This window comes from Bombus impatiens, unplaced genomic scaffold (assembly GCF_000188095.3).
Source record: "Bombus impatiens unplaced genomic scaffold, BIMP_2.2 scf_0321, whole genome shotgun sequence".
NCBI classification, from domain to species: domain Eukaryota; kingdom Metazoa; phylum Arthropoda; class Insecta; order Hymenoptera; family Apidae; genus Bombus; species Bombus impatiens.
In genome coordinates, this window is record NT_176740.1 from 1,351,522 (window position 1) to 1,378,377 (window position 26,856).

Sequence of the window (26,856 nt, forward strand, 5' to 3'; positions counted from 1 at the left end):
GCGACCGAGTGGTGGGGAGACTATATACCGCGCTGCGCCGCGCGCCGCCGTCAGTACCGCGCGAACTTCATCTCGGTTGTGTTCTCACTTTGGGTTTTTGCTTCTCTGCGATATTTCGTGTCTCTTACATTGCGCTGTTCTCAAAGTCGTTCATGTTTTGAATCGTATTCCCGTGTATCCAGTGGCAGAAAAGTATTTAATTCTTATGAAAGATAAGCTACTTGTCGGATACGGGCTTACGTTCTCTATATATAAAAGTGAATTTTATTTGGATATTTCAGTTAAGAATAATGGAAAGATGATAGAGAGAAGCACGTTGGATAAAACGCGTTTTTAGAGCTCGTTTATGTTATTCGATTATGTGAGAGAAAGAAGACAGTGATTATTCGGGGTTGTTGGTTGGTACATATGGACACACACAGACGCGTGGACTGTTCGAATGAGTGAGAGACCATCGACGCTGGCACGGAACGAGGAGTTGCGTGCCAATTGAAAGCCGAGATAACGAAAGAAATCGATCGAACGAAGGAACACGCTTTCGTGCTGCCATGACAATGGTCGTCAACAAGATCAACATGTCGTCGTACTCCGCGCCGCGACGCACTTTCTTCTCGGGCCTGCATACCAAGGTAATACGAAATTTTTTCATCTTCAGATTTGTACAAGTTCGCTGTCCTCGGTATTCCAAATGACGTCGCAGAATTTTTGCAACGGAGACAGCAGATATTGGTCCGTTAAGGTCAAACTATAGAAAATTGCAATAAAATTCGAATATCGCACCAACTTCTCTGTGTTAACACTTCACGATACAATCTTTATGCTTCTAACGTTCCACTACTGTACGATGGCGACAAAGTTCGGTTCGCGTAAATGACATTTATGTCAGCTCCAAACGTTTTACTCAAATTTTCTATATTCTGTGACTAAGATCCACCGTATCGTCTATCACAGAAATTCACCGTATTCCATCGTCAAAATTCGTTCACAAAAATATTTTCTCACCGATGTACACTGTATACTACCATCGAAAATTAATTGTACATATTCTGTTACTATAACAATCACCATTCATGCATGCTTTTATTAATCGCTAAAGTAGAAGATCAGATACCAGTCGTTTTCAATGGTTTCGCGTTTGCAGCGTCAAAGTACAGTAGAATTTTATTTACTCGAAAGAAATTGTAATATTAACGCTAATCCACCGATCTAAACGTAAAGTTTGAATTACCTGAATGAAAAATCGCGAATCGCCGGTTTCCGGTTATACACACTGTTTGTCCTTCGAGAGATTCGCGCAAATCGAACTCTACTGTGTAGTAAACACGTAAGATTAATAGTCGTTTAACCAACCCTGTACCCTAATCGCGGATTCTTGGAGAACGGTGTTCGAGCGTAGTCGGCCGTTTCTACGGTATTTCCTCGATTTAGCGATAAGCGCGGTGTCCCTGATCCTCGCGATCAGTTGGTTGGCCTGCTCATTGGATTAACGGTTTTACCGGTTGAGTCGTTCGCTGGAGAAACGCCTGCCGACTTATGGTCGCGTTAAAGTTGTTTTTCGCGTTAAAACTCATTTACCTTCCAATAACACGATCATATACGTAATATGGTCGCGTGAAACTCTTACATAGCTTACGAAACTTTTATATTGCGTACAACGATTCGGCATTCACAGTATACCATTCTCTGATTTATTGATTCTGGCGTGAATCTCGTTGAAAATTAATAAGAGAAAAATTCCTCCAAGTTTGTAGGCGAAAGCAATAAGCTTTCCAAAAATAGGCTACAGGCTATGTTTCGTGGCATACGGAAACGTGTAACTTTTCCTAGCAAGCGATACAACGACAATTTTGTCCACGACAAGAAACTTCAATTAGGAGAACTTATTCGAATTAGAAAAAGAAATTGAGTTTGTATAGAAGATGGTTTAGTCCGGCCGGACGTGGTCGTACGTCAGAAGCTTTCTACGGCTGGCTAGTGAAAATAGTATCGACAGCGGTATGTCGGAGGTTTGCTAGGCTTGGTTCGTGAAAACGTGTGCCGCTACGTCAGAGCTTCTCTATGTTAGCACTACGTCAAAGGTTTCTCGGAATACGATTATGGAGACGCGCAGTAGGTTAAGATCCTTTCTGGTTCAATGTACGTAAACACGTAATAATAGGATTCCTCAGACTGTTTAGAATTCGACTTTACCAACTTCCTTCAAGATCTTTTATAGTGGAACTCCTTATACGAATTGGCGTTCCGATTAATTAACGATAGAACCATCAAGCTAACATTCCAACGTGATCGTCTTTATATTCACGCGAATGCATAGATACAATTAGTATGACGTGAGAATTTCGTAAATGAAATTCCAGTCGTGTCGTATCATATCAGAGTACCTGAGATATTCGGTAACGAAGAATATCTTCCTTTATCTAACGAAATTTACGCTTTTATTAAAAATACAAATTTCGAGAAGAGAAAAAGGAGAAGGGATGCTACTTATCGATATCTCTGCGATCTTATACGTACTCGTTCCTTACATCCAATATTTCTAACGTTATTTGATACAAAGAAAAATTCGCAGAAAAGAGACTCAAGGCTAAAGCGCTTGCACCCCCGACTGACCCAGTTTCTTTACAGGAAGCTTACTATTTTACTACTTTGCCGAACTAACTTTGACATCGATCTAAACAACGCAACGATTCGTATTTTTCCTATGTTATACCGGTCAGGGGAATCAAACGTTACGAGATTCACGGCTGTCTCGTAGAAATTTATGAATCCCGACGTATTCATTGGGCACGCACGACCGTGAACGTGACCGTGTTTCGTCGCGAGGTAACGTCGCGCCGTCGAAACGTGCAAACGGACACGCGCGCAACAATCGTCGAGCCGATATTTTTTTCGCTGGCCGATCGCCAAAGTTATTTCAACCGACCACGTCTGGTAATCTTTTCCGGCGATTCGCGGATCCCTGATGGCTTACGTAACTTGAAACCAGACCGAGTTTGTTAAACCCAGAGCCGCTCGATCCGTTTACCCAAAAAAAGGTTGCTCTGCGTGATCTAGCTCTGGTCTAGTATCACCGGTGGCTGTCATTTCTGACTATTTTACCAGTCAGACTCATTTTTTACAACGGTTCGATAACCTACCAACTTCCTATCTACGCAACGAGGTATTTTTATTGTACGCAGTGGCTCGCGAAAGTATTCCAACGATCGCTAGCTAGATACGTTTAAAGCGTCTGAACATGTGCATAATGTTTGTAAGATATTAATTGCAAGCATACGTTCCGCAAAGATCATCGGAGTGTTTGAACGGTCATTCGCTGTATTAATAAGCACGACACGTTAGATTATCTTCACAGCTAATTGCATGCTTAAGACCAGCATTCATACTGTACGCTAATTTTTCGTTAAAAGCGTATGTTTGTAATACAGAGGAAGAGCTTGAAGATGGGAACTCGACGTATCAGCGAACAAGGCCAATTTATGTTGTACCTGTAGATTCGCTAATTTAGTAGTTTTAGATTCGCTGAATTAGGATCACCCGAGAAAACAGTCGTTAAACTCGTCACTTTTTCGAATCGAATACATTAGATAATTGCTGTTCGAGACTTAGAGTGGCTGTCCGTTTATGACTCGCACAGCACTGTCTTTTTTGGGAATCTTCGAATTTTCTACTTCCTAAGTTATAAACCTTACGATACGGACCTCGTTAAGAGGCTAATAAACACCCTAAGTGCCCGATAGGTCAGGTGTAAAGCCCACAAACCATGAAAAACCTGTGGATGGAAAATTATTATATAAGGATCGGACGAAGCTTCTTGAAACAGTAGTAACAGAATCTTACAACAGTCTTCATCAGAGCGTCAGACTCTTCGTGTTATACTACACCGTCTTCTGTATCTTAACTTGCAAATACATAACCTAAACATACTACTACTCGACAGCTTTAATTTACCTCCACCTTGAGCGTTAATCTTGTTCAAGGTTGGCTATATCAACCGATCAGATGCAACCTGACTGATCGCTACTTAGTTGAGAATTCGCAACAATTGTTACGAAATACGATCGTCTACGGTGTACGTATTTAGTTAGAATTTTGCTGGATAGAAACAATGCGCGAAATGAAATATTTCTATAGCGAAAAGAAAGGCTGGAAACGGTGTTTGGTAGGACACATTTGTAAGTTTAAAGGTAGGGAAGTTATGAAGAGATTAAAATGGCCTCGCGAAACACGTGTCCTGACAGCGTCCAATTTTTCTGACGTCGACAAGAAGCTGGCCGTTGCATTCGACGTTGTCTCGTTTTAAACACGTTGAATTTAGGTCCCGTGTAAATTTAGCAACGTTTCCCGCGTGGCAGGAAAACATTCGTATGAAATATTCTTCTCTTGCTGCTCGTTAGTCTCCCTCGTTCGCGATTCGCTTTTATTGGGAGTGTCGGATGGCTCGTTCGTGGTTTTCGCACGTGGTAATTTGTCTTTGGCGCCAGCAATCTCGCGTTAATGGGAGTAGGCTCGTTTTAAAAACGTTTCGGGAAAAATATGCGATCCCTGGCGAAAAGATTTTGGAAAAATGGTAGCGTGCGATAGTCGATAATTTGTTGATCTCAAAAGCGTAATGGCAAAATAATTCTTATATTTATTCCGCCAGTATTGTTCGCGTCTTTCCAATTACGATATCCTGTCAAGCTGAATACGATCGTAGATCGAAAATATAGAGAAAAATGAAGAAATGGAAACGGAAGATGTAGTCGGCAAATGATCGTTTGACACGGGCATAATTTTGTTATACGCAACACGAAACGTTGCTTGTGAGTGGCGGGATCGAAAGCCGACGGTGCCGTATTAAATTGAATAACAGGGTGGCTCGTGGCACGCGACGATCGCGTTCATTAAACGGATGCTTCGTGATCGTTAAAGCGGTATTAATATCAATGTCCTCCTCCCAGAGGAGGATGCCTTTGCCTTTCACATTTTCCCTTCGTCCCAAAAATTATACGAACGTAGGATAAATCAAACTACAAACTAAATTACTAATAACCTACGCTTTTTGTTTAATAACGATTTAATCCTCGTAAAATACTGTATCGTATTTGCGTTAGTTTTTTCCGAAAATTGTTTGAAAATTATCTTAGTTCGTGAAATTTATCTTATGTCATATTAGTCATTCCAAAAAAAATTTCGGAAGATTTTTAAACGCGTCTCACCGGTGACCACCGCCGCGATCAACGCGTCGATGAATATCTTTCCTAATTGTCGTAGGAGGAAATTATTACAAAGAGAAACACGCTGTAGCCTTTACGTTAGAAACGGAATGTCTTCGGTGAAAATACAGATTTTATGCACTCTGGCGCGAAAGCAACGAGCTGAACGGGTCAATCGTTTACCGTGCGGTCCAGTCTCGAAACGAGACCGTAAGAGAGAGAGCGGCTCGTTCTCGAGGACGCGTCGTAAAGGCGCGCACGCGTGCGAGGGCATAAAAGATTCATTTTGTCGGAGAGGTGACCCTGTCGACCCAGCATCCGCTCTCTGTGGGCGGCTCGCTCTCTCTTTCTTCGTCTCTCGTCCTTCCCTCTTCTCTTTCTCTTCCTCGTTCTCCACGAGAATCCTCTCGCTCGCTTGTACCATCAGCCGGTTTTCTTTTTCCGTTCCAACGACCGTTTCTTCGTCTGCTTCTTTCGAGGTGAACACGGAAAAAGGGTGGAGGAGCCGCCTCGTTGAGACAATCAAGCAACAGGCGTTGCTCGTTAAGTGTAACTGCTACTAAATTGCCGAGAGTTAGGAGAGCAGGGATGCTCCTGAACCGTAAACCGTAGTAGCTCCCTTCGTATGAGAATCTCTCGAGCATCAGCAACTTTCGTAACTTCTTTCATCGTCGATTGTAGGGTTAGTAATACCGGTATATTGGTTTCATGGTGATACGGGCATATAGCAAAGATCAAGGCTGAAATTTGCAGACAGTGGTAATCTATAGTTTTGGTAATTACCCTGAGAAAAAGTTTATTAATGACAACTTCCCGTGGCTCAAGGTTTCCTCGAGGAAGTTTCGAGAGATTGTGAAATCTGAGGTTGCAAAGAGATATCTTGAACAAGCTATCCCAAGAAGAAATTTGATATCAGATTTTATGAAATTCCTGACTGCTTCATGAAAGGCTATACGCGATACGTTACAAATATTCCAACACTTTCGTAAGCTATCGTATATTGTTCAAAGTAAACCTGAGAAACTCCGATCTATTCTCTACACCTTCGTTAATGTAGCATTGTAGCGGCACGATCAATGCGCAGTCTTTAGCGAATTAGTTAGTACCGAGGGTCTTTCTCTGTATCTATTAATTATTTAAAAGTATATTCGATGGTTTCAATATCGAGTTATCTCGTCATTCAAACCACACGACCATCCTCCACGCCGTATACTTAAACGCCGTACAAATAAACCTTATAGGCCAGAGTTATGAATGAAATTCCGAAGGAAACAAACACACGAAAGAGTCGCCGCAACGACTTACGCTTCCCGTTTCCGTAATGAAGTACAGTCCGCTTAACAAGAAACGCGGCGTGCGCCAGAGGAACACGGGTGTCGGGCGCAGTTACTTCCGGTTTGGCGTTCAACGCCCGGAAGAGCAGCGCCTTGCGCGTACGTAGAATATTCCGGCGAAGCTAACAGCAATTCGTGGAACGTCGTGTGTAGTATGCATACGCGTCTCGACGCTTTCACAAAAGCGGCATACGCGTGAAACGATGAACCGGATGCGTTTAATCTGGCCACCGAGAGACACTCTCGAGTGAGACAGAAAGAGAAAGAAACGTGGCGTAGCGGTAATTACGAGCAAACGGACGAGAGAAAGAAGCAACCGGCTCGTAGATGAATGAATCGGCAGGAATGAAAGAATTATTTACACGGCTGGTGATCCCATTAATCCACTTTGCAGCGTCTCGAAGTCTCGCGTGGAATCGTCAAACCGAGTCGTTTATCCGTGATCTAAGAATATATTGAAAACCACGTGCGATTCTCGTTGGCTATGTATATCAGCAGATTGCCAACTTTTATGCATTTTTATGTATTTATAAGCGTAACTAAGTAAATGGAATTTATAGAGAACTTTGTTTCGTTTGCCAGACATCGTAACAAACGTACTGTCTTGAATATTTTAGATATCGTTGCATGTTACACGTACCGTGTGCGCATGAAAAATTTAGAACATCTCGCCGATCGTTTGATTCTTTTGAATCGGCGATTAATTTTATATCGATCGGTTATATCGCACGCATAACGCTGCGTCTCGATTTATTCTCGTCTCTGACGTTGGACGAGTGATTATGTAAATTTGAAAATATATAGCTTCAACTATGACACTATTGTCTAAAAATAAAGGAAAAATAAAAGAGCATTTGTGGATATTTGAGAGGATGAAGAGGAATCGGAGATACGAATCGTCGCGGGCTTATTTGTCAGCTTATCGGTTGGTATAATCCTTCGTAGTGAGCTTGGTTCGAAGTGTAGGATATTTGAGATGGGATTATGCAATTGCGAGTGGTGTTACGCGATTGCGAATCGATAAATGTAATATTTGGAATACGCGAATACTTCTTTTTACATTATGCTTTTTCTTCGATAAAACGATCGTTCGTCGACTTTGAACTTCTCAGATAAATATTTCTATGGAATGGAAGTTTAAAAGGAAAGTAAAACTTGCGAAAAATTCCTTATCGTTCGTTGACTTTCAGCTGATGGATTTAAACGATGATCCCGCTGTCGGAATTATTTTTAAAAATTGCAAATGACGATGCAAACGACGTATTAACTCGAATTCGTTGCTTTTAGAAAGCAAGTTATTCGTTCTAGAGAAACTCGATTAATCTGAAATGAAAATTTCATGTTGGATTTTTTAGATCAACGTGAATTTCGCTCTTGTTCCCATCGAGGCCAAAGCGTGTGCAAATATGTTTTCACACATCTATACGCCACAAAGCGCTACCTACGTGCTTAGACGGTTAAAAATAACGTAGTAGGTGCTACGTTTTCATTATTATCTTGCAACTCAAAACACTGCACTTTCTTTGGTTTCTGAATTGACGTCTCACAACACGTGCACCTTCTTCCCTTTCAAAGCCACGCACAGCTTACTAAACAAGTCGGTGCAAGAGCAAGCAAAAAAGATACGACCACTTTACGTCGTACATAAATACGTCCCTAAGTTCTCATAAATTTTCGCCAATTTACTTCGACTTCACTTTTTCTTTCATAGTGCAACGATCGCCTCTCTGATTCCGTCTTCTCGTCAAAAAATTTATACGATCCAGATTCCATAAAAATGTCTACAAACGAAAATAAAAGTTTCTGTCCCTCGAGTTCTCGCAAATTTCGCTTCTTCGAAAACGTAACGACTGCATCTCTCATGTTGCACTCTGTTATCAAGCAATTTTTATTATCCAAATTCTCTGAAAATTCTATAACTTAAAAATAAGAAGGAAGCCCTGTGTGTGTGTTTCTGCTGCTCTTTCTTCTTTTTTTTTTTTTCGAAACTTCAGAGTATCTTCGCCAGCTGATCCGAGTTGCATTTGTCGCGGCGAACGTGGCGGCGACAAAGACAGGAAAATTCGCGCGCGACTCTGTCCCCCGTAGAGAGAATCGTATTTCTATTGTCGCAGAAATGTCATGCGGACTGCAAGCAGAAGCGAAAATGCCACGATGTTGACACATCGTCCGCCGCTAATTGTAAGATTGCACGTCTGTGAGACAATGGCGAATCACGCGTCTGAGATTACGGTGTCGGAGGGTGCACGTGTCTCGGCCAATGCCTTCGTAAGTAACGAGACGATGCATTTGATAGATGAAAGCGTAGATTGCGTTCTCTTTAAGTAAAAGGTAGCGAATATTTTATTCTTTCTTTACGATGCATCGTAATTGGAAATAGAGAACATAATTGGGGATGAAAGATGGACGAAATGAACGCAATCTTGCGTGTGATTCGATACTTTGTGGAAATTCCAGGAATAATTTTAGCAGTAACTGAAGTCAGCAACGAGTGGGATAGGCATATTTTTGCCTACAGGAAACTTCGGCTTATTCGAGTTTGTTGATGCGAATCTAAACAACGAGTGGTAGAAGTACAACTTCGGTGTAATTTAGTTAGGATATTGCTGCTGATAAGAGTAATAACGAGTATACATCGACATTCTTTTCCTTATAGCGTCTATTAAAGTAATGTTAGGGATAGTGTTGAGGGGAAAATAGACCCGAATGAATATTATAACATGAGCGTACTTTATTCCACGGTATGTTCAGTGTTCAGCTATAAAATCAAAAAACTACTTCGTACTAGAATTTTACTTTATCGGAAAGTTACTTACGGCCGTGGAATCGCTATGAATATTTATTAAACGACCCTTTTAAATTCTAAAACCCTCTCTGTATAATTCAGCTCTGTAAAAATTTTCGACACCTCGAACCGAAAAAAAAAACACTCGAGTTCCAAAACTAAGTATTATCGAGAACTTCGCTCGATCTACCCCCAATTAAGTACCATTTCCTTTGAAAAATACGCAATTAACCGGCGGGGATTAAAATTTCTAAACAGTTTTTTATCAGATGTTATTAGTTGCTCGATGCGACTCGGTAGATAACGTAGTTTTTCCACGTTTGAGAGGGGATCGTTCCGCAAAATTGTCCTACTTAGAGGCAATTAATACGGGAAGGCAATTAACGTCGGTTTCCTTGGCAAATGGAAGATTCGTTTATCACGACGTTTGCATCTTACTTTGCAACAACTAGGAACAGTCTCGTATCCGCTCGTTAATCGGTTTATTAGCATCTCACTAAACTCAGACGCCTAATTATCCGTTTTTTTTTCTGACTGTCGACATCGTTGTACGTATATCTATTAACCTCGACCTTTACACGATTATTACCTTTATGTTTCTTTATGTTACTATTTTTTCGATTATCTCATCAATCTTCTGTTTACACAGAGATTTGAATAACGTCGACTGGAATTATTAGATTTTTGAACGATTTTTTATGTAATATTCTTGTTTTTCTTTGTTTTATTACTTCGAATGCTCGTAGACTTGATTTCGATTAGCTTTTTGTTGGAATTTTTCGAACAATAAATTTACAGGTAACTAAATGATATTATCGTTTTTAAATAACTGTTGATATTTAGATTTTTACGATTTTATGGTTGTATACGAACGTTTGGTATTTCGCACGAATTTTTCGTATAATTCTCGTCCCGTTCCCTTCGTTCTATCAATGTGAATATTTGTGAAATCATCGAACTAGACTTCTCGTTAGAATTCTTTTTAATAATCCGATATCTTCAAGGTCAGATGTCCGTGTCTTTTCTGTGATCTTTTTTTAGAATATTCTCGACTTGGCGAACCATTGCAAATTTATAGATTGTAGTATATGGTTTTGCGGTAAAGCAGAAGGTAATTAAGAGCGTCGTAGCGTTACCAACATTCCTTGATTCTGTAACGCATTCGCGGCATAACTCGCATAATTGCAGAGCCTAGATACGAGCCGTTCGATGATGTAAGTGAATGAAAATTCAATGAAAATGTATTCTATTCGAAAAATGCAAATTATATAATATTCGAACATCCTCTAAAATGTACATCAAGCCCGGAAAGCCGAATCGAAATATTCGCAACGGAGTCAATTAAAATATTCGAGAATGTTTTAAAGAGTAGACAAACTTCAAGAACTTGACACGAAATATTCGTAATTAAAATAATTCAAATATCCGAAAAGTACTTTTAAAATATATCCACAAGTTCATAATGAAACTGTAAAGAAATACTCTTAAAAAAAAAAAAAAAAATAGACAAACTTCGAAAACCTGACTAAATTTCACAACGTAACAGTCTACCAATTCAAAATTCTAATTACTTCGCTTACTCTTATTAATCCAAATTCGTAATTGGATCGTTCTCCAGTAAGGCGGTATAAAACTTAAATTCGGCCTTTTAATTCTTCGTCCCGTGTACTAATTTGGGTATGTAGCGCAATTTAGGTCACGTTACGTATCTCTCAGCTCGTGTGCCACAAATGTATCATGAATTAAAGACTTCAAAGAAATAAGGAAAAAAACAGAGAGTAAAAAATGCTGAGAGCTCGATTAACGCGAGTCGCTGGTCAGATCGTAATTGCCAACAGAAATAGAAAGAAATAATGGTGGAATCGATTAACCGCAAAGGACACTATCGTGCTTTTTTTCCTGCTGTTTGTGTGTAACGCGATTGGCGGTCGCGGCGCCTTTTCGAGCAACGAGAACGTTCTTCTGTCAAGCAAGAGAATTTATGGAGGAAATCTCTAATTGAACGACTCGTAAACCGTTACGAAACCCAACGTGTTCCCGTGCCCAATTGTTCTACCTCGTAAAAACGTTCGTTTGCACGTTTTATGTATTAATAAAGAGTCAGTTTCACCATTTGTTCTTCGCCGACCTTGTCGAAATTCCCTTGAGAACGCCGCTAGTCTCTACGCTCGTTTACAATTTTATCTTTCGACAGAGTTAACGCGATGACGAAAATAAAAGTTGCGCTCGTTTGTCTCGTTCGCGTGTTTTTAATTACTCGAGAATTAATTCTCTGTAGGAAACGTCGTAGATTATCCAACAACGAGTGAATTTTGGAACATTTGAATTACTCCGATCGAATAACAAAGGAATACGATAAAATCGTATTTTCTACTTCTTGCGACGAAACAGCTTGTAAAATTCGTTACATCGTCGATTAATCCCGTGTTACCAAAACGATTGTCTTTCCACTTTGCTTTGCAATCAAACGTGTGCTTTTCAAAATTTTCAAAATGTTATTCATCGTAGTATAATGATCGCGTGTCCTACGAGGAAAATAATAAACGAAGAATAAATTCTACGCTGTGTGTGGAAGATAAAAATTCTCCTTTTAATCGGAAAATCCTTGCGCTTTAATCGCAGTGAAAGAAATAGTAGCGTGGAAGGGGACTACATATGGTACATAGTTAGCTGTTGGAACGAAACACACGGAGAAACGTTGATTGCACAAAGCATTAACGTGTCACGAGGCTTGGTTTGATCAAAGGGTATAAAATCGACGAGCAATTCACCGTAAAATCTGTCTGTCATTAGTCTATCGTTTCACTTGAACGCTGCTGCTAACTTTCCTCCCTTTTCAACGCATTCTCGCCGGAAAGAGTAATCGAAAGCTCTATTTGCCTGTCGGCATCTGATAAATCGATGCCTCGATGTGTCTGACTCGATTTCTCTCGTGCAAAAGCACGTAATGTTAATCGAAGCGACTTGTCATTTTTAACGTCCGAGAAAAATAAATGGAGATTTCAGAAACTTTTAATCCACCAATAAATAGAATTTATTCGTCTTAGTTATCAGAGACCAGTCACTTCTCGATGTCAAACATCGATTTTCAAATTGTATGCAAAATCAATTGTATGCATAATCAGAAGACAGAGAAAATGTTCGCTCGATACAAAGACACGAATAAAGAAAGCAACGAAACTCGTCTACGTATCTATGTAAATACAGATTTTTACGCGTACTATTAAAGAAACAAAATTTGCTTCAACCTCTAAATATTTCAACGAGTACCTTTAGGTGCGTTAGTTCGAAATTTTGCATATTCTTGCGTACCATGCGCGTTCTACTCCATCTTTGCATATTGAAATTGAAGTGCATAAATATAGTCATCGCCAAAACGACGTAGAATTAATAATCGCTTTCCCTCGTCCTCTCCAAAAAATCCTCCAAACTCGTCCCTTCTGCCTCATTTCACTGGATGACTCTCTTGTAAATATCGATTAATTCGAAACCACTTTACTCCTGACGATAGAAAAACCACGTTTCTCATAAAGTGAGTTTTTCCCGATGGTTTATAGCCTGGCAAATCGGTGGAGCAATTTTCCACTCGACCGTTTATCGTTTTACTCTGCAACGTCGTCGTCCCTTCCGTAAGCTGTAAAGGTGTACTCACACCGACATCTGACGTAACCGAGCGTGACCGCGGTCATTTACATCGCGGTTTACAGATCTCGTTTCTTCTTCTCATTCTCTCCTCCCAACATTCTCTTCTCTCTTTCTCTTTTTCCCCTCCCTTTGGCGAACTCGCCTGGCCTCGAGACTCTCGCAGGTTGATAATCCACTTGAGTGGCGCCGTTGCTGATTAGCGACACCCACGCGCACCCTTTCTACCTCGCCCTCTTTTCCTCCTCACCTTTCTACTCTCTTCAACCTTCGATTTCGTGTTCTTACCGCTTCGAAAAAGGAAAGTTGTTCGGAGGACGAGGGGATGAGTTTGTTTGGCAATCTTCGATGATTGTTTTCGTTCGGTTGATCGTGCAACGGCCGAGATGAGAAACTGTTCGAAGATTTTTAATTCTTTGGCAATAAAATTTCAGAGATCTAAAGATTACACTAGAATATGTTACAAATGTATACGTAATTTTTTAAAAAGGATTAGTTTTAACCAGACACAATTTTCGTGGAAATTTTAATATATTTTGAGTGTCTGTTATCCGTATGTCTGTTTAAAGACGAGATTAAAGAGAGAAGCATCTTATTCTTTTTGTGGAATTCTGTTACGCTCTTCTTTGAATGTGTTCTGTAAACAGTTTTCGCAATTTCTTGATTCCTCCCAAACCGATCGTTTCATTTTGCAAGAATTTTTTCGCCATTTGCTATGTAACTTGTGAGCTACGATCGCTACGGATTAACAGTTTAGACGATTAAGGTTCAGAAAAAGAAGAGTGAGGTTTGGGAAAATATCGGAGATTCAAGAGAGACAAGTTTCGATCGGTTATCGCTTCCGCGAAGTTCCGTGAATTTTGGAAACGCTACTTATACCAATATACGCTTCGAGTTACGCGAGGGTGAGTGACTTTTCCTTGAAATTTCTTTATTGATTCGTAGCTTTTGTCGCGGAGCTAGCAAAGCTTCCTGTAAGAGAGGATAATTTCGGATTTTCGCGTGTTCGGATTCGATAGATTATTTTCTTTATGCTCCTGTGCGAGTAGAGTTTAGAGTCCACATTCGATACGAGGAAGGTGTGTCTAAGGGACAAGTTATGAATTAGGTTTGGGAAAGTGGTTTCATGCCAGGAGGCACGTAACACTCGATTTTCCAGGCTCGCGTTAGATATTCGACTTTCTTGCGAATAAAATATTCATTATCCAATATTAAATAGAATCAGACTTGGTAGAATGCTTTCAGCTTCGTTTATCCGAACGTATCTGAACTCGGAGGACAAACAATTTACACGATTAGACTTCTTCGCATAACAGGAGCTTGCGAACTTTTCTCGTTACCAATCTTTGGTCTTTTACATAATAGAAGCTCGCTTTTAACCTTTTAGACACTATGCGCCACTATAGTGGCTTTCGCGGATGTCATCTTACATTACGACGCGCCACTATAGTAGCTCACTCTATCGACTTGTACGCTCACCGTTTGAACTAAATGATTTTTTCATTTGTCTTGCTTCACGCTGTCTTTGCCCTCACAACGTTTTATAACAGTGTTAACAATATACAGACAGAACATATAGTATTTGTTTTTGATACGCCAGTGTCAGGTATCAGTTGTTGCTTCTCGTTAATATAAATATACCATTACTAGATGCTCTTTTTAACATGTCGATCCGTAGATTTTTAGAATCTTCAACCTCAAAATGTCGCTTTAAAATAGAAAACGAAGAACAATTTGAGAAACACTATCGCGCTAGGAGTTTGAAAATTGTATCCTGAGTCTATGTATCGTACCGTACTTTAAAATATATCACACTCGATTGCAATTATTAATTATTAAAGTAAATTATTAAAATTAAAGTATACGCATCGTATTTTTAAGAAAAATTATAATTTACTTATCAAAATCTTCACTCCAATGTGCTTGCGTAGAGAACAGAATTATCCGTCACACATTGCAGTGCTGTGGCGTTTACGCGTAATTCGCGTCGAACTCTGGCGTACAGAGAAACAGCCCAGCGCAAAATTCATATAATAAATAAAAGGTGAAGCGAATTGAAACGGCGAATGTTCGATTAATGGAACATCAAGTTAAGCGAAATTTCATTCTAAAAGTGAAGTTCTATCGCGCTCAATTTCCTCGCAGACAATAGAATCTTTACTTTCCGACCAAAACACGCTGTTCGCACAGTGACGAGGTCTACCGTCTGCGCGCAAAACACACTGCACTTTCAAGGCGCGAACAATCTGGACCTTTCCTTATCAAGCAGCACTCCTTTTCCAACCTCTCACAAAACAAGAAAACCCACGATGGAAGCCCCCGGTGGCTCGTAAATAAGCTCGAATTCCGGTTCTCCGGATCGAGCGCTGTAAGTCAACGCGTTCCAGCCGACTGAAAGGTCGCGAAAAAAGAAAGGGCGCGACTTTCCGTCGCCGATGTAATCTAGTTTCGTCGTTTTCTGGCTGTCTGCGTCACGCCTTCACAAAAGCTCAGAAAAACGTGGGCGTACAAAACGTCGCAGGTCGTTACGCTATAATTAAAATCATTCGCTCTCTTACACATTGTAATTTCCAGCAGCCACTTTTCAACCTCGAATCCTATCTTAACGTGAATCTTCTCTCTCTTGTTTTTACAGGTGAGTCCATTTCGATGTCCATTCGTCGTGGTTTTCACCTGCCAGACGGAGATGTTATCGTTCGATTTGAATCGTTCGAACGGAGGGAAACGAACAGGTACACGTGTCACCTTGTTGCTCTCTTCGCAAGCTACCATTAGAAACTGCTGACAACTTGGAATTTGTATAAAATAAGAGAATATTTAGAGCTGTAGCGCGAATTAGGATTTTCTTTCGATTTCTGCTTGATCCGTGGCTCGAATAATACGACAAATGTAACATGTGTTTTGTATTTGGTTCAAATCGCCAAACGAATATAAAAATTCGTATGTCGGACGATGGAAAGTTACGGTGTAGTTAAAATAATATGCGAGATATCACAAAATCTATTACTTCGAACCAAATGTAAAACCAAAATGTACAATGTAAAACCAAACTACGTATCTCGAGAAAATCAAAGTGGAAGATTCATGGGAAAAACGTTTCTCTATGTACGCGTATGGTTTATTAAAAATCGTTCAAATCTCCAAAGACGAAATTTGATTTAAACACGCGATTCGATAATTAATAGCGATATCGTAACGTCCGATCTACGCTAAATCTACAAAACCACTGTGAAACATTAGAAACTGATCGTTTGAACCACTCTGATGGTTGCTAAACAAGCCAACAGTCCCTTTCATTAAAATTCTCCATGATTCAACGAGATAAAAAATTATTAAAATATGCTTTCACTTCCGAGAAACGAAGCCTCGCTGAGAGGGTTCAGCTTGTTAGGAATTCTGGAACGTGCGTGAACGGAAGTTCCATGGAATTTCGCGCTGGCCTGGGAGGCATTGGTTGGCAATGCCACCGCGTTGTCTGGTCGTTGTAACGGTGCATCGATCGTTAGTCCTGTCATGGTATACCTACGGTCGCTACGAGATGAGCATTCGACTTTCACAGTCGCTGACTCACGTGTTACGATCGTCGCGAAACTCGTTCGAGGCGTACGTTTTTCTTCGCGTGTTTTCATCCACTCGCGAGACCAGAATAAACGACAGCCTTTAAAGCCGCGAAGAAAGGGAACAAGCTGAATCTACCGAAGAGAATATCAAACTATCAAACGTCTCTTTATCAGACGTATCCCGCTTGTTCTTCGTACAACAGTCCAAAAATCTGTCAGTAGAATATTACATGGAAACTCGTGTCTCTTACTATTTCTAACGGAATATCGCGTCTCGCCTGTGAACTGGTATTTCATAAATGTATTCCATACGTCCTGTTTGTCTACGACTTCCAAATCTTCTTCATACACCTCCGAACGTCTCTTCGTTGAACGATTCCCTGATCGTCCTGTCCATAACGATCTTGAAATTTATCGATCAAATATTGTATCGAAAATGGTGTCTCTTACTATCTCTGACGGAATATCGCGTCTCGCCTGTGAACTGTTATTTCATAAATGTATTCCATACGTCATCTTTTTGTCTACGATTTCCAAATCTTCTCCATACAAATCCGGACGTCTCTCCGTTGAATGTCTCTTACTATTTCTGGCGGAATATCGCGTCCCGCCTCTGAACTGGTATTTCATAAATGTATTCCATACGTCATCTTTGTCTACGATTGTCAAATCTTCTTCATACACCTCCGAACGTCTCTTCGTTGAACGATTCCCTGATCGTCCTGTCCATAACGATCTTGAAATTTATCGATCAAATATTGTATCGAAAATGGTGTCTCTTACTATCTCTGACGGAATATCGCGTCTCGCCTGTGAACTGTTATTTCATAAATGTATTCCATACGTCATCTTTTTGTCTACGATTTCCAAATCTTCTCCATACAAATCCGGACGTCTCTCCGTTGACCGACCTCTTATGCAACCTTTACGCAACAATCACAACACCTACTATATTCTACGATTATACTGGAAATGATGCGCGACATTCTGGAAAGAAAATTCCTTTCGACAAATAAAAGGAGAAAAGGTACGAAACCGCGGGTTAATACGAACGTAACTCGCCTGGAGGCCGTGTCGAGCAAAATGTCATCCAGGAATCGGTTGGTTCAAAGTGGTAAACCGACCGACTGGCATGTAATGTCTACTGACCCAGAGGTGAGAAAAAGGAAAGGGGGTCTGTTCTCGTGTGCACGTCTGGAATTCCTTCGTGACTCATCGGCATTCGCCAAGGGGCCCGGTATGGGAACTCGCGTACCCGTTTGCTCTTCGCGTTTCCATACCACAAACGATCCACCGACAGAGTGACTCAGCCGAATTTCTTGTCGCGCTCTTGCCTCCCCCTTGTGGATCCTCGATTTTCAGATCGACGGCCTGCACGATCTGCACAGGTCGTTGTGCAACGACCACGACGGATGAATCATTTTCGCGAAGATTCGAAGAATTTGTTTGATTACTGGCTGAGACGCGTAATCAGGCTTATTAAGTTGGCATACGGTTTCGGAATACGTAAAGATCGTTTCTAACTTGAAGTCTATATTAGGTAGATCGTTAAATCGTAAAATTAAGTCGTATGCTAAACTGTTGGAATGCACAAGGATGTTTTATTTTTACGGTTTATTAGGATCGTTGAATCGAGGTGTGCTCAGTTTCCAAATTTGCTCGATTTTATAACGTTAAATATGTTTCATCTAGGGTTTCATTAAGATCGTTAAATCAGAGTGTGATTTTGAAATTCATAGAAATGTTTTATTTAGAATCTATTGGAATTACGATTGGGCCAAGGGTTGTACGAATTATTGCTTAATGTTCGAGCGTCGAGTACTAGATTCTACAAAATTTCCGGAAGAACGAACGTTGAAAGTTGACGAATCCTTGTAAACGAAAGGCTTGATAAGGGTCGTCGACCTTTCCAAAGGAAAGAAACGCGGTTTAACGAAGAAGAAACGTGGTATGGCCGTGCACATTATGCGTTCGTGATAACACGCACAAGGCGATACAGAAGCACGTGGCTCGGTATCGTAACGTACGACCTTGAACTTCCTCCACGAATGATTCACAGCCTCGTCCATTCATCCAGCTCATTCGTTCATGCTGCGCGTGCTCGTGGCTGCGCTTACGCGGAAAAATACTCGGCGAATTGGAATTACTCGCTGAAATCTTGCGAATTTATTTTGTACACACAGATACGCGGTAGGAGGATGCTATGGCAGATACCCAACTGCATATCTCAATTTACTCTTCGCTTTTTTAAAACAGTGTTTTCTTCGATTCCAGATTTTATGCTTGAAATTTATATTGCCATATCAAATGTCTCAATACGTTCTCCACTTTTTAACGAAAGTTTCTTATTTTTCTAGTTGTTCCCCTTCCCACGTTACGACACGTTGATATTCTTCTTTTTTAAAGTTCCTTCTTGTTACGTAACGAACTTCCACAGCTTCTTCACTGTGCTTCAGCCGATATTACGAACTTGGGACAAGATTACGCCTCGTTTTTCTAACTCACGTAATAACTCGTTAAACATATAGAACCAATAGTATCTATTTACTTTTGAACGAACATATTCGCCAGACGCCAGACACCACTCGTGTTACAAGACATTCGAAACAAGCAGAAAAGCTTGCATTGAAAAAGATTATTTTCGAATTTCCTATTATTCGTATCGTCTTCTCGTAATTGGCGAATTGATGAAAGAAAATTGTTTCTTGAGAACCGAACGTTAATCGTGTACTTTATGTAGCGGAATTGATAAAACTTGTAATCTATCGTCGAATTTTATCTTGCGAAAGGATTTAATACTTTGTCCTACGATGAATCATTCTTCATTCCAACATCTTCCCATATTATTCTCTCGTACAAAATTACGCATTACAATACCGATAACGTTTTTTTAAGGAACGTATCTCCTCTATCAATCATAAACGGTGATTAATGTCATCGATTTTTTTTCATCGATAACGTATCCCCGATTTAAGTTTTCTATGGGTGGGACCGAACACGACGCGATTACGCGGTACGCTCGCGTAATGAATTTTCAGAGGCGGCGATAAGCCCGCAGGCAGAAGGTGAATCACCGATCTCCTCCACGGAGCCGTGGCTCTACTCTTCACAGCGTATCTCACACGGTGACACGCGTCTCGTGATTCACCGATCCGGATTGTGCCACAATAACTTGCCCCTCTTCGTCCAAACTTCATTCTTCAACGCGAGACTCATCTTTCGTTTGCCCGATCAATTTGTACATGGATTTAAACAAATTCCACGATAGAAACGAGGTTACGTACGCGATAGAGAAGCTGAACACATTTCCTTTTTTTGTTGTTGTTTGACAATTAGAAATTTGGAGACGATATTATACAGGGTGGTTGGTAACTGGTGGTACAAGCGGAAAAGGGGTGATTCTACGCGAAAAAAGAAGTCGAAAATATAGAATAAAAATATTTTTTTAATTAATTTTTTTATAACGTACCGCACGCGTACCGAGCTAAAATTCAAAGTCGATTTTCTCGAAAACAAAGCCTCAAACGAAACATTTTTATTCTATATTTTCGACTTCTTTTTCCGCGTAGAATCACCCCCTTTCCGCTTGTACCACCAGTTACCAACCACCCTGTATACCAGAAGGGAAGAAAATTAAAGTTCTATCACTTTCTTCAAGTAATATTCTTCGCTTTTTCCTAATTCCATTTAAGCTGGAGTTAAAGAGTCAGCCGTTGCGACCTCTTCGAAAACTTTGACCGTTTTAATTTTTAATTTTATTATGACAGTGCTCGCCGTAACACGAAATACTTCTTCGCGACGAGTATACTCGTCAGAAACAGCTAACCGGTTAATACATCGAGTGAGTATTTTGTAACAGAATATAACTTTACTTAATCCAGCTGTTTCTCTCGCCTCTTCTTTACATCTGTTCTTCGTTTTCTAAATTATTTAATCCATTAAAGACACGAAAGGTAATAACGTATCAATTTTATAATATTTCCTATCACATTTTCAATTATTCGCTCACAGCTTTCCATAATACAAGAAAAAATCAGATTTCAGTAAACTTGGGCTTTCTAATTACACGATCTTCCAGGTTAAGAGTTGGACCAGACCTTGGAGTTTTATGAATGAAACTTTCCTACTATAATTAAGTCTCGTACGAGAACTCGCGTAACATTGTGGCTCTTTTTTTTTATCAAATTTCCTGCTCGTCTACGTTTACAATGCCTCTTAGATCAAATTCACTGAACCAGTTCACAATTTCATTAAGGTTGTGAAACATCGATAATAATCCGGAAGTGTCTATTCTCGTACACTGGAAGACTACGGAAGATTCATAGAATCTTAAGCGCTATATACCGAAATATTACGTCACGGTTGACGCTTGTTTGGTTAAGCGTGGAGGAAGTAGACGGTGAAACGAACGATCCATTTCCGCGTAAGTCACCATAAATAGCGGCGAAGGATAAAAATGTTGCCCGTTTCCGTTCACGTTTCGCGGCTGTTATCACCGCTGGAGAATACCACGCGTTTAAGTGGCTCGATAAAAGGAGTGAATCATAGCCGGGACTCTCTGTTGTCATGTCGTGAGAATGAATTCGATGAGACACGAACGACCGGTCCTCGTTTCACCGATGCGGATCGTGTCGCGAATGCAAACACGTTCGTCACGATTCTTCGTCGTTCGAGATTTGCCAAAACGCGGTTCATTCGATCGAAATGGTCGTAAAATCATTTTAGGAAATATAGACGTTATACCTGAGCTTTGATTTTCTTCGATGATAATTGTTTTATATTTATTCCTTTTAACATTCGCTAGTCGGTAAGGGGAAGTGTAAATTTTGTTATTTTTTTTTATTATTTATTTGTATCTAAATCAATTATTAGCGGATTATTATTCGGTATTAATATCGTATCGATAGCATGGATTTTTCTTTTTTCTAATTTACCGATAATATAAAGTAAGATATATAGATAAGTGAATTTTATGGACTTAAAGGCAATTTTTAAAGTCTACCGATAGGATCAAATGAAATTAATTAGTTATCGATATTTTCTTACCAGACAGTAGTTCCAAAAGGCTTATCACTGCTCTCGCCGTCTCTTTGAACTTATTATCGTCCTTTCTGTTTCGAGAAACCAAGATACGTCACGACTTTCTAATTCTCCGTGGCACACGGTGTTTCGACCAACTTCGTTTGGACGTTACTTTCTAAATGTATTTTACATATGTGCGTATGTATTTTCCTTCTGGTCATTCTTCGTTATCAGAATAATTTTTGGAGCTGTTTGTAACAGTTCGTTAAACTGCGTTTTTAATTTTTTGACAGCCAAAGCCATGAAAATTGGACTTGTATCATTTGGGAAATCGATACTTTGGAATTCGAAGGTTAGGAAAATGGAAATCAGGAACTCGTTTGTTACGAAAATTAGCAATTTAGAAAATAGAATGCGAAGATTAGGACAACTCCGCTGTTTTAAATTTCATTTGTTTCTATAAACGAAGGCCATTTATTTAAAAAATGAAATCGACGGTTCATTATCTCGGAAATGAAAAGCTTATCATGTCAAAGATTAAAGTTCAGATACGAGATAAAACAGTTATCGAGTTTTGCTATCTTCTGTCACATATAAAGTTCTCCAACGAATGATCGTGCGCGGTAACTACGGTCAAAGCGATCGAGAAAATCGAAACGAAAGCTACGCGAATGGATCGAATCTTTGAGAAAAATCTTCGTAATTAAGTTGAAATTAATTAGTCTGTAAATAAGTAGCATTGGCTACGCTGCTGAGTTGTGTTCGTTAAGTTTAAGTATAGTTGCCGTGGCTGCTCGATTGAAGTGCATCTCGATTTAGACGCGGCGAGGGCAACGTGCACCTAGGAACATATAGAGCCCGTGATGACGCGTGTGCTGTTTAATTTGACCGTTTGAGTGGCCCTCGATGATCCTAATTGTGAATCTTCTACGTCTTAAATAATTAAAAGTATGTAGCCCAAGTATGCTGACTTTTATATGATATTCGATTTTCATACAAAACGTACCATCGCTGATAGACTAGAAATGTAAAAGTAACTAGGAATTTATTACAAATTCTTAACGTTATTAAAAACTTACTTATTAAAAGAACCTCCTTCTAAAAATACGATACAAGAGACATACATATACATTCTAATAATACAATGTAAACGATATAGATAGATATACAATCTAATAATACGATATACGAGATATAGATGTACATTCTAATAATACGATAATTCAATCGGGAACTCCGGTGATCCTCTGCCAAGTAGTCGATCAATCTCAACTCAACATTCCACATCTGCAAACCCATAATAACCCATCTAACCCCGCCACCAGACCTCACCGATCCTCCGTGCTCCTAAAAATTCCTCTTTCACGAAGTTCAAGTCTATTTTCAAGTAGAAGACTTTCCGTGATAAAACTATCGTTTAAAGAACGAACGTTACGCAAAGTAAAAAGCACAGATTAACAAACATAGCATCGATGGAAGAAACATTCTTCGAACATATCGAGCTCGATAAGCAGAAAAAGAAGCATCGTATCCTCTTATAGAGCGTTCGAAGGAATGGCTGGCATCCTAATAGAGGAAGGCTGCGATCTTTGGAACGGTTGGCAAGGTTCGACGCACTTGCCACTCTCTCTTTTTCTCTCCCTCTCTCTCTCTTTTTTCTCCGTTTCTCTCTCTCCGTATGCGAAATATTCGACCCAATCGAACCCCAACATATTCTAATCTTAAGCCTTTTAATCTTCACTCACTCGCACGCGTTATTTACGACGTCATTACCCGTAGCACGGTCGATTGAAAACTTCACGCTTTCGTTGCTGCAATACCGCAAAACGCGCGTCTCTTGACAAATCACGCTACCGTTTCGTTTGAGAGGAAAATTTGTTGCCATCGTTGCGTGCCTACTATGTCGCCTAGTTCCGATCGTTTATTTACTTGGAAAGTAAGTAATTGCCGGAATTAGAGGGAATATTTGGCTACGATATCGAGTAGCGATGATAATTGGGTGTGAGAATTTTGAACGAAAACTCGTTCCGCTTAGAGTTTCGTTCTGCGTTTGACGCGATTGACTGGATTTGCAGGAAATGGAAATAAATTGGTTAGAGCTATTTGAAATATATTTGCAATATATAATGGAACTGCTTGCATTCTTTGATTCTCTTTAGAAATTCGACACACCGAACGCTATCGACTAGATCAAAAGAGAATGCAAATGTATTACTTGGAATTACGATTACTTGGAATATTTGAATATATTCAAAGATTATCACATTAACCGAGTATTTAATAGGTTATAAATCACCGATTGAAAATAATAATCTCTTTGTAAAACAATATTATCTTAGGATACATTCGAGGAATTTGAAAAAATGATCATTGATGTTTTGGTATACAAGCATGTCGATGACGATGTTTGAAGTCTCGTTCGATAGAACGTGATTCTTGATTTAAGTAGATACAAGCGAAAACGGGTTAAATGAGGATACGAGCACGACGCTCGGAGTCGTGACATCCTTGACTCGAAAGTGAGTCAGCCGCGCGAGTTACGCCACTCGTGACACCTAATCGTCCTTCTCGAGTCCAAGTTCAGGGCTTCTGTCGTGTTTTAAAGGTTCCCCCAATAGTGGAAATAGGTCAGACCAGTTGCGATCCGACTGTTCCAAGGAAAGCTTGAAATATCAAGACATAGACATAAAATTTCCGAGAAACTCAACGAAGAACTATGAAATCTATCGTATAGAATGTACGTATATCTAGAGAGATGACTCATATCATTCGATCGTCCTCTTTTTTACGTAATTCATCCTCGTAAACACAAACAACCATCACCCGCTGTGTAATCGCCACGTAAACACACGTACCGTTTGTTAATGTTTCTTTATGTAATTTTCAAATTTATAAGGTTTTGCGAGTTTCGGCAATTTTTACTTTGCCGTTAATATGGGAAATACCCACTGTAAAGCGCAAAGTACGCGTGGAAACATCGGTAAGTTACGCTATTATAATAACAATGTATTATTTCATTTGAATAGTAGTTAAGGTATACTATAATTGTCGCAGACGTATTATGACGACAACCGTGCTAAATAGCGTGACTTGATAATTTCTAAACAAAGACATAATATTACCATTTCTTAGTCTCTTATTTACTTGCAAATTTCAAGACATTAGAATTTCTAAACACTTTGTTTACGCGCGTTGATCACATAAATAAAAATGTCCAGATAAATCACTTCCAACGAAATAAATTAAATAAGAATTTCATTTCCAACAGATTAAATTAAGCAAACTACGCTACATATATGAATAAGAATCTGCTACTATTATCGTACAAACCGTTTCCAACAAATCAGACGACATGACGATTTCGCGAAACTCCGAGATTCAAAGAGCAACCAAGCCAAGTAAGAAGAAGCAGAAAAAGAAGAAGAAGAAGAAGAAGAAGAAGAAGAAGAGGAAGGAGACGAGTAAGAATAAGATTCATAAATAAGTTTGACCGTCGAATTTCGCGGTATGTCAATTAGATTCCGCGCCGGGAACGTTGCACATCGTGCATCCCTTGTGCACTATAGTCGCTCAATTCACGCTGATAGTACTCGCTCGGCGATTACGTCATCGCCCAATGAATGAACCAGCGACCACGCTCAATCCCTCCAGTCGTGTGAGTTAGCCTGTTGAATGGCAGAGCGTTTGAACGGAACCGATTAGTCGATGTCCATTCACGTTTCGATCAATTTTCGAATCTACCAATGATTGGCGATGGTCGCTCCAAGTTTTTCAAGTTCAAGGCTATGGATGTTACGGAGATACGAATCGTCTTGAACGTGATTCGAAGCTTAAAACTCACGAAAGTCTCGATATGAGACTTGAATCGTTCATCTTGGTTCTTGAAAGTTTTAATAGTCGTGGTAGTAGGTATAGCAATTTATCAATATCAACTCGACGAGATTTCTTAGAAAAAGCGTAAAACCACGAGGAAAAGAACAAGAAAAACATCGATGGACACGGTTCGAAGGAAGTAACAGCGTAAAGTATAACGTGAAGATGTTGAATCTTCGAAATTTCGTCTTATAAAACGCGTTGAAAGATTCGAGGACTTGGCAATTTCAAAACGCACGTAGAATTATAGACGTTGGAATACGAAATTGATATAAATTCGTTGATATCCATATCGGAGCAGTTTATGGATTCGTGGAAGAGAAATTAATTCGCATTTTGATGCTTCGATGAGAGCAGTGGTTAATTATTCGTCAGCGATCGTGGGCGAATAGGACGTATTAAGGTTGAATAGGAAATGGCAGTAATTCTCTTAAAATTCTCTTCGTTCGATTTTTTTTCAAAATCAAAGAATCGCCAAAAATAGACTCGTTTCATTTTTCCTTGCGTCGCGCGCGTATCGACCAAAAACGGCACACCGAAATCTCCCAATAAATCAGCAAACTTCCTCTGAAAAATGCCAGTTTATCAGCTCGCTAATTCTTTTCCTGCTACTAAAGTATTCAGGGCGCGGCATCGTTCGAGAAAATTCTCCGAAGAAGCATCCTCCGTGGGCTACCTTTCCGGAGAACGAACTCCCTCTCTGCAAACCAACAAGCTTCTCCACCTCCTCGATCCATCGATGAATCATCGATTCCTCGGAAGCGGTGTTCTCTGTCGCACGATTAGATGCCCCTTCCACCTGTTCCGAGACTTCTTCGTTGCTCGATCAGGCCGAGATGGAGACCAGCTGATTCCGATCGCCTACTCTTGAAAATATTTGAACACTTGCCATAGGAAACTTTTATGTCCACGTTCTACGTGTTACATAAAATATTTTCAAATTTCATCAGCACCGTGACAACACGCGACTGTCGTCGGTATATCGTTCAAATTTGAAAACAATCTGAAAATCTATATAGAAGCTACAAAATTATTCGTTTTGATCGAGCGCGTTTAATAAAAAATTAGTATACCGCGTGCATAGCCATGTTGAGGATACGATCGATGTTACATCGTGTCATAATATCGAGAAGAAATAGTATTGATTGTCTATATGGGATATATATGGGATATTTTATAATTTCTATAATATATTTACAAAACATTCTTTCGAATTTGACCGATTCTTAGATCGATTAGAGCGCTAACGAGATTCCAGAATGTCTCGTATATCACACGTAATATATTCATAAAAGGTATCTACAAGTGTTCGAACACTTTCGTGAGCCTGTCTATATCGCTGGTTCAGTAACTCTCGTGCCGCATGATAACGCGCCCCGCCATTGATAACGGGGTATTTGTAGCGACTGGGGCACGAGCGTAGCGGTAGTCTCGCGTCGTGGCTC

The 26,856-nt window shown here is 39.9% G+C and overlaps 1 protein-coding gene across 3 annotated transcripts in view; it reads left to right on the forward strand.

The window, feature by feature from the left end:
- Positions 1-26,856, forward strand: part of LOC100748489 (sterile alpha and TIR motif-containing protein 1) — a 140,535-nt gene that overhangs the window by 70,602 nt on the left and 43,077 nt on the right. Inside the window, exon 1 of one of the 3 annotated variants that reach the window (XM_024367597.2) lies at positions 45-629. The exons of the other annotated variants lie outside the window; for them this stretch is intronic. Coding sequence (XP_024223365.1) covers positions 549-629 — 81 coding nt within the window. The 5' untranslated portion in view covers positions 45-548. Of the gene's footprint in view, positions 1-44; positions 630-26,856 lie in introns of those variants that run through there. 3 annotated transcript variants of the gene reach the window in all.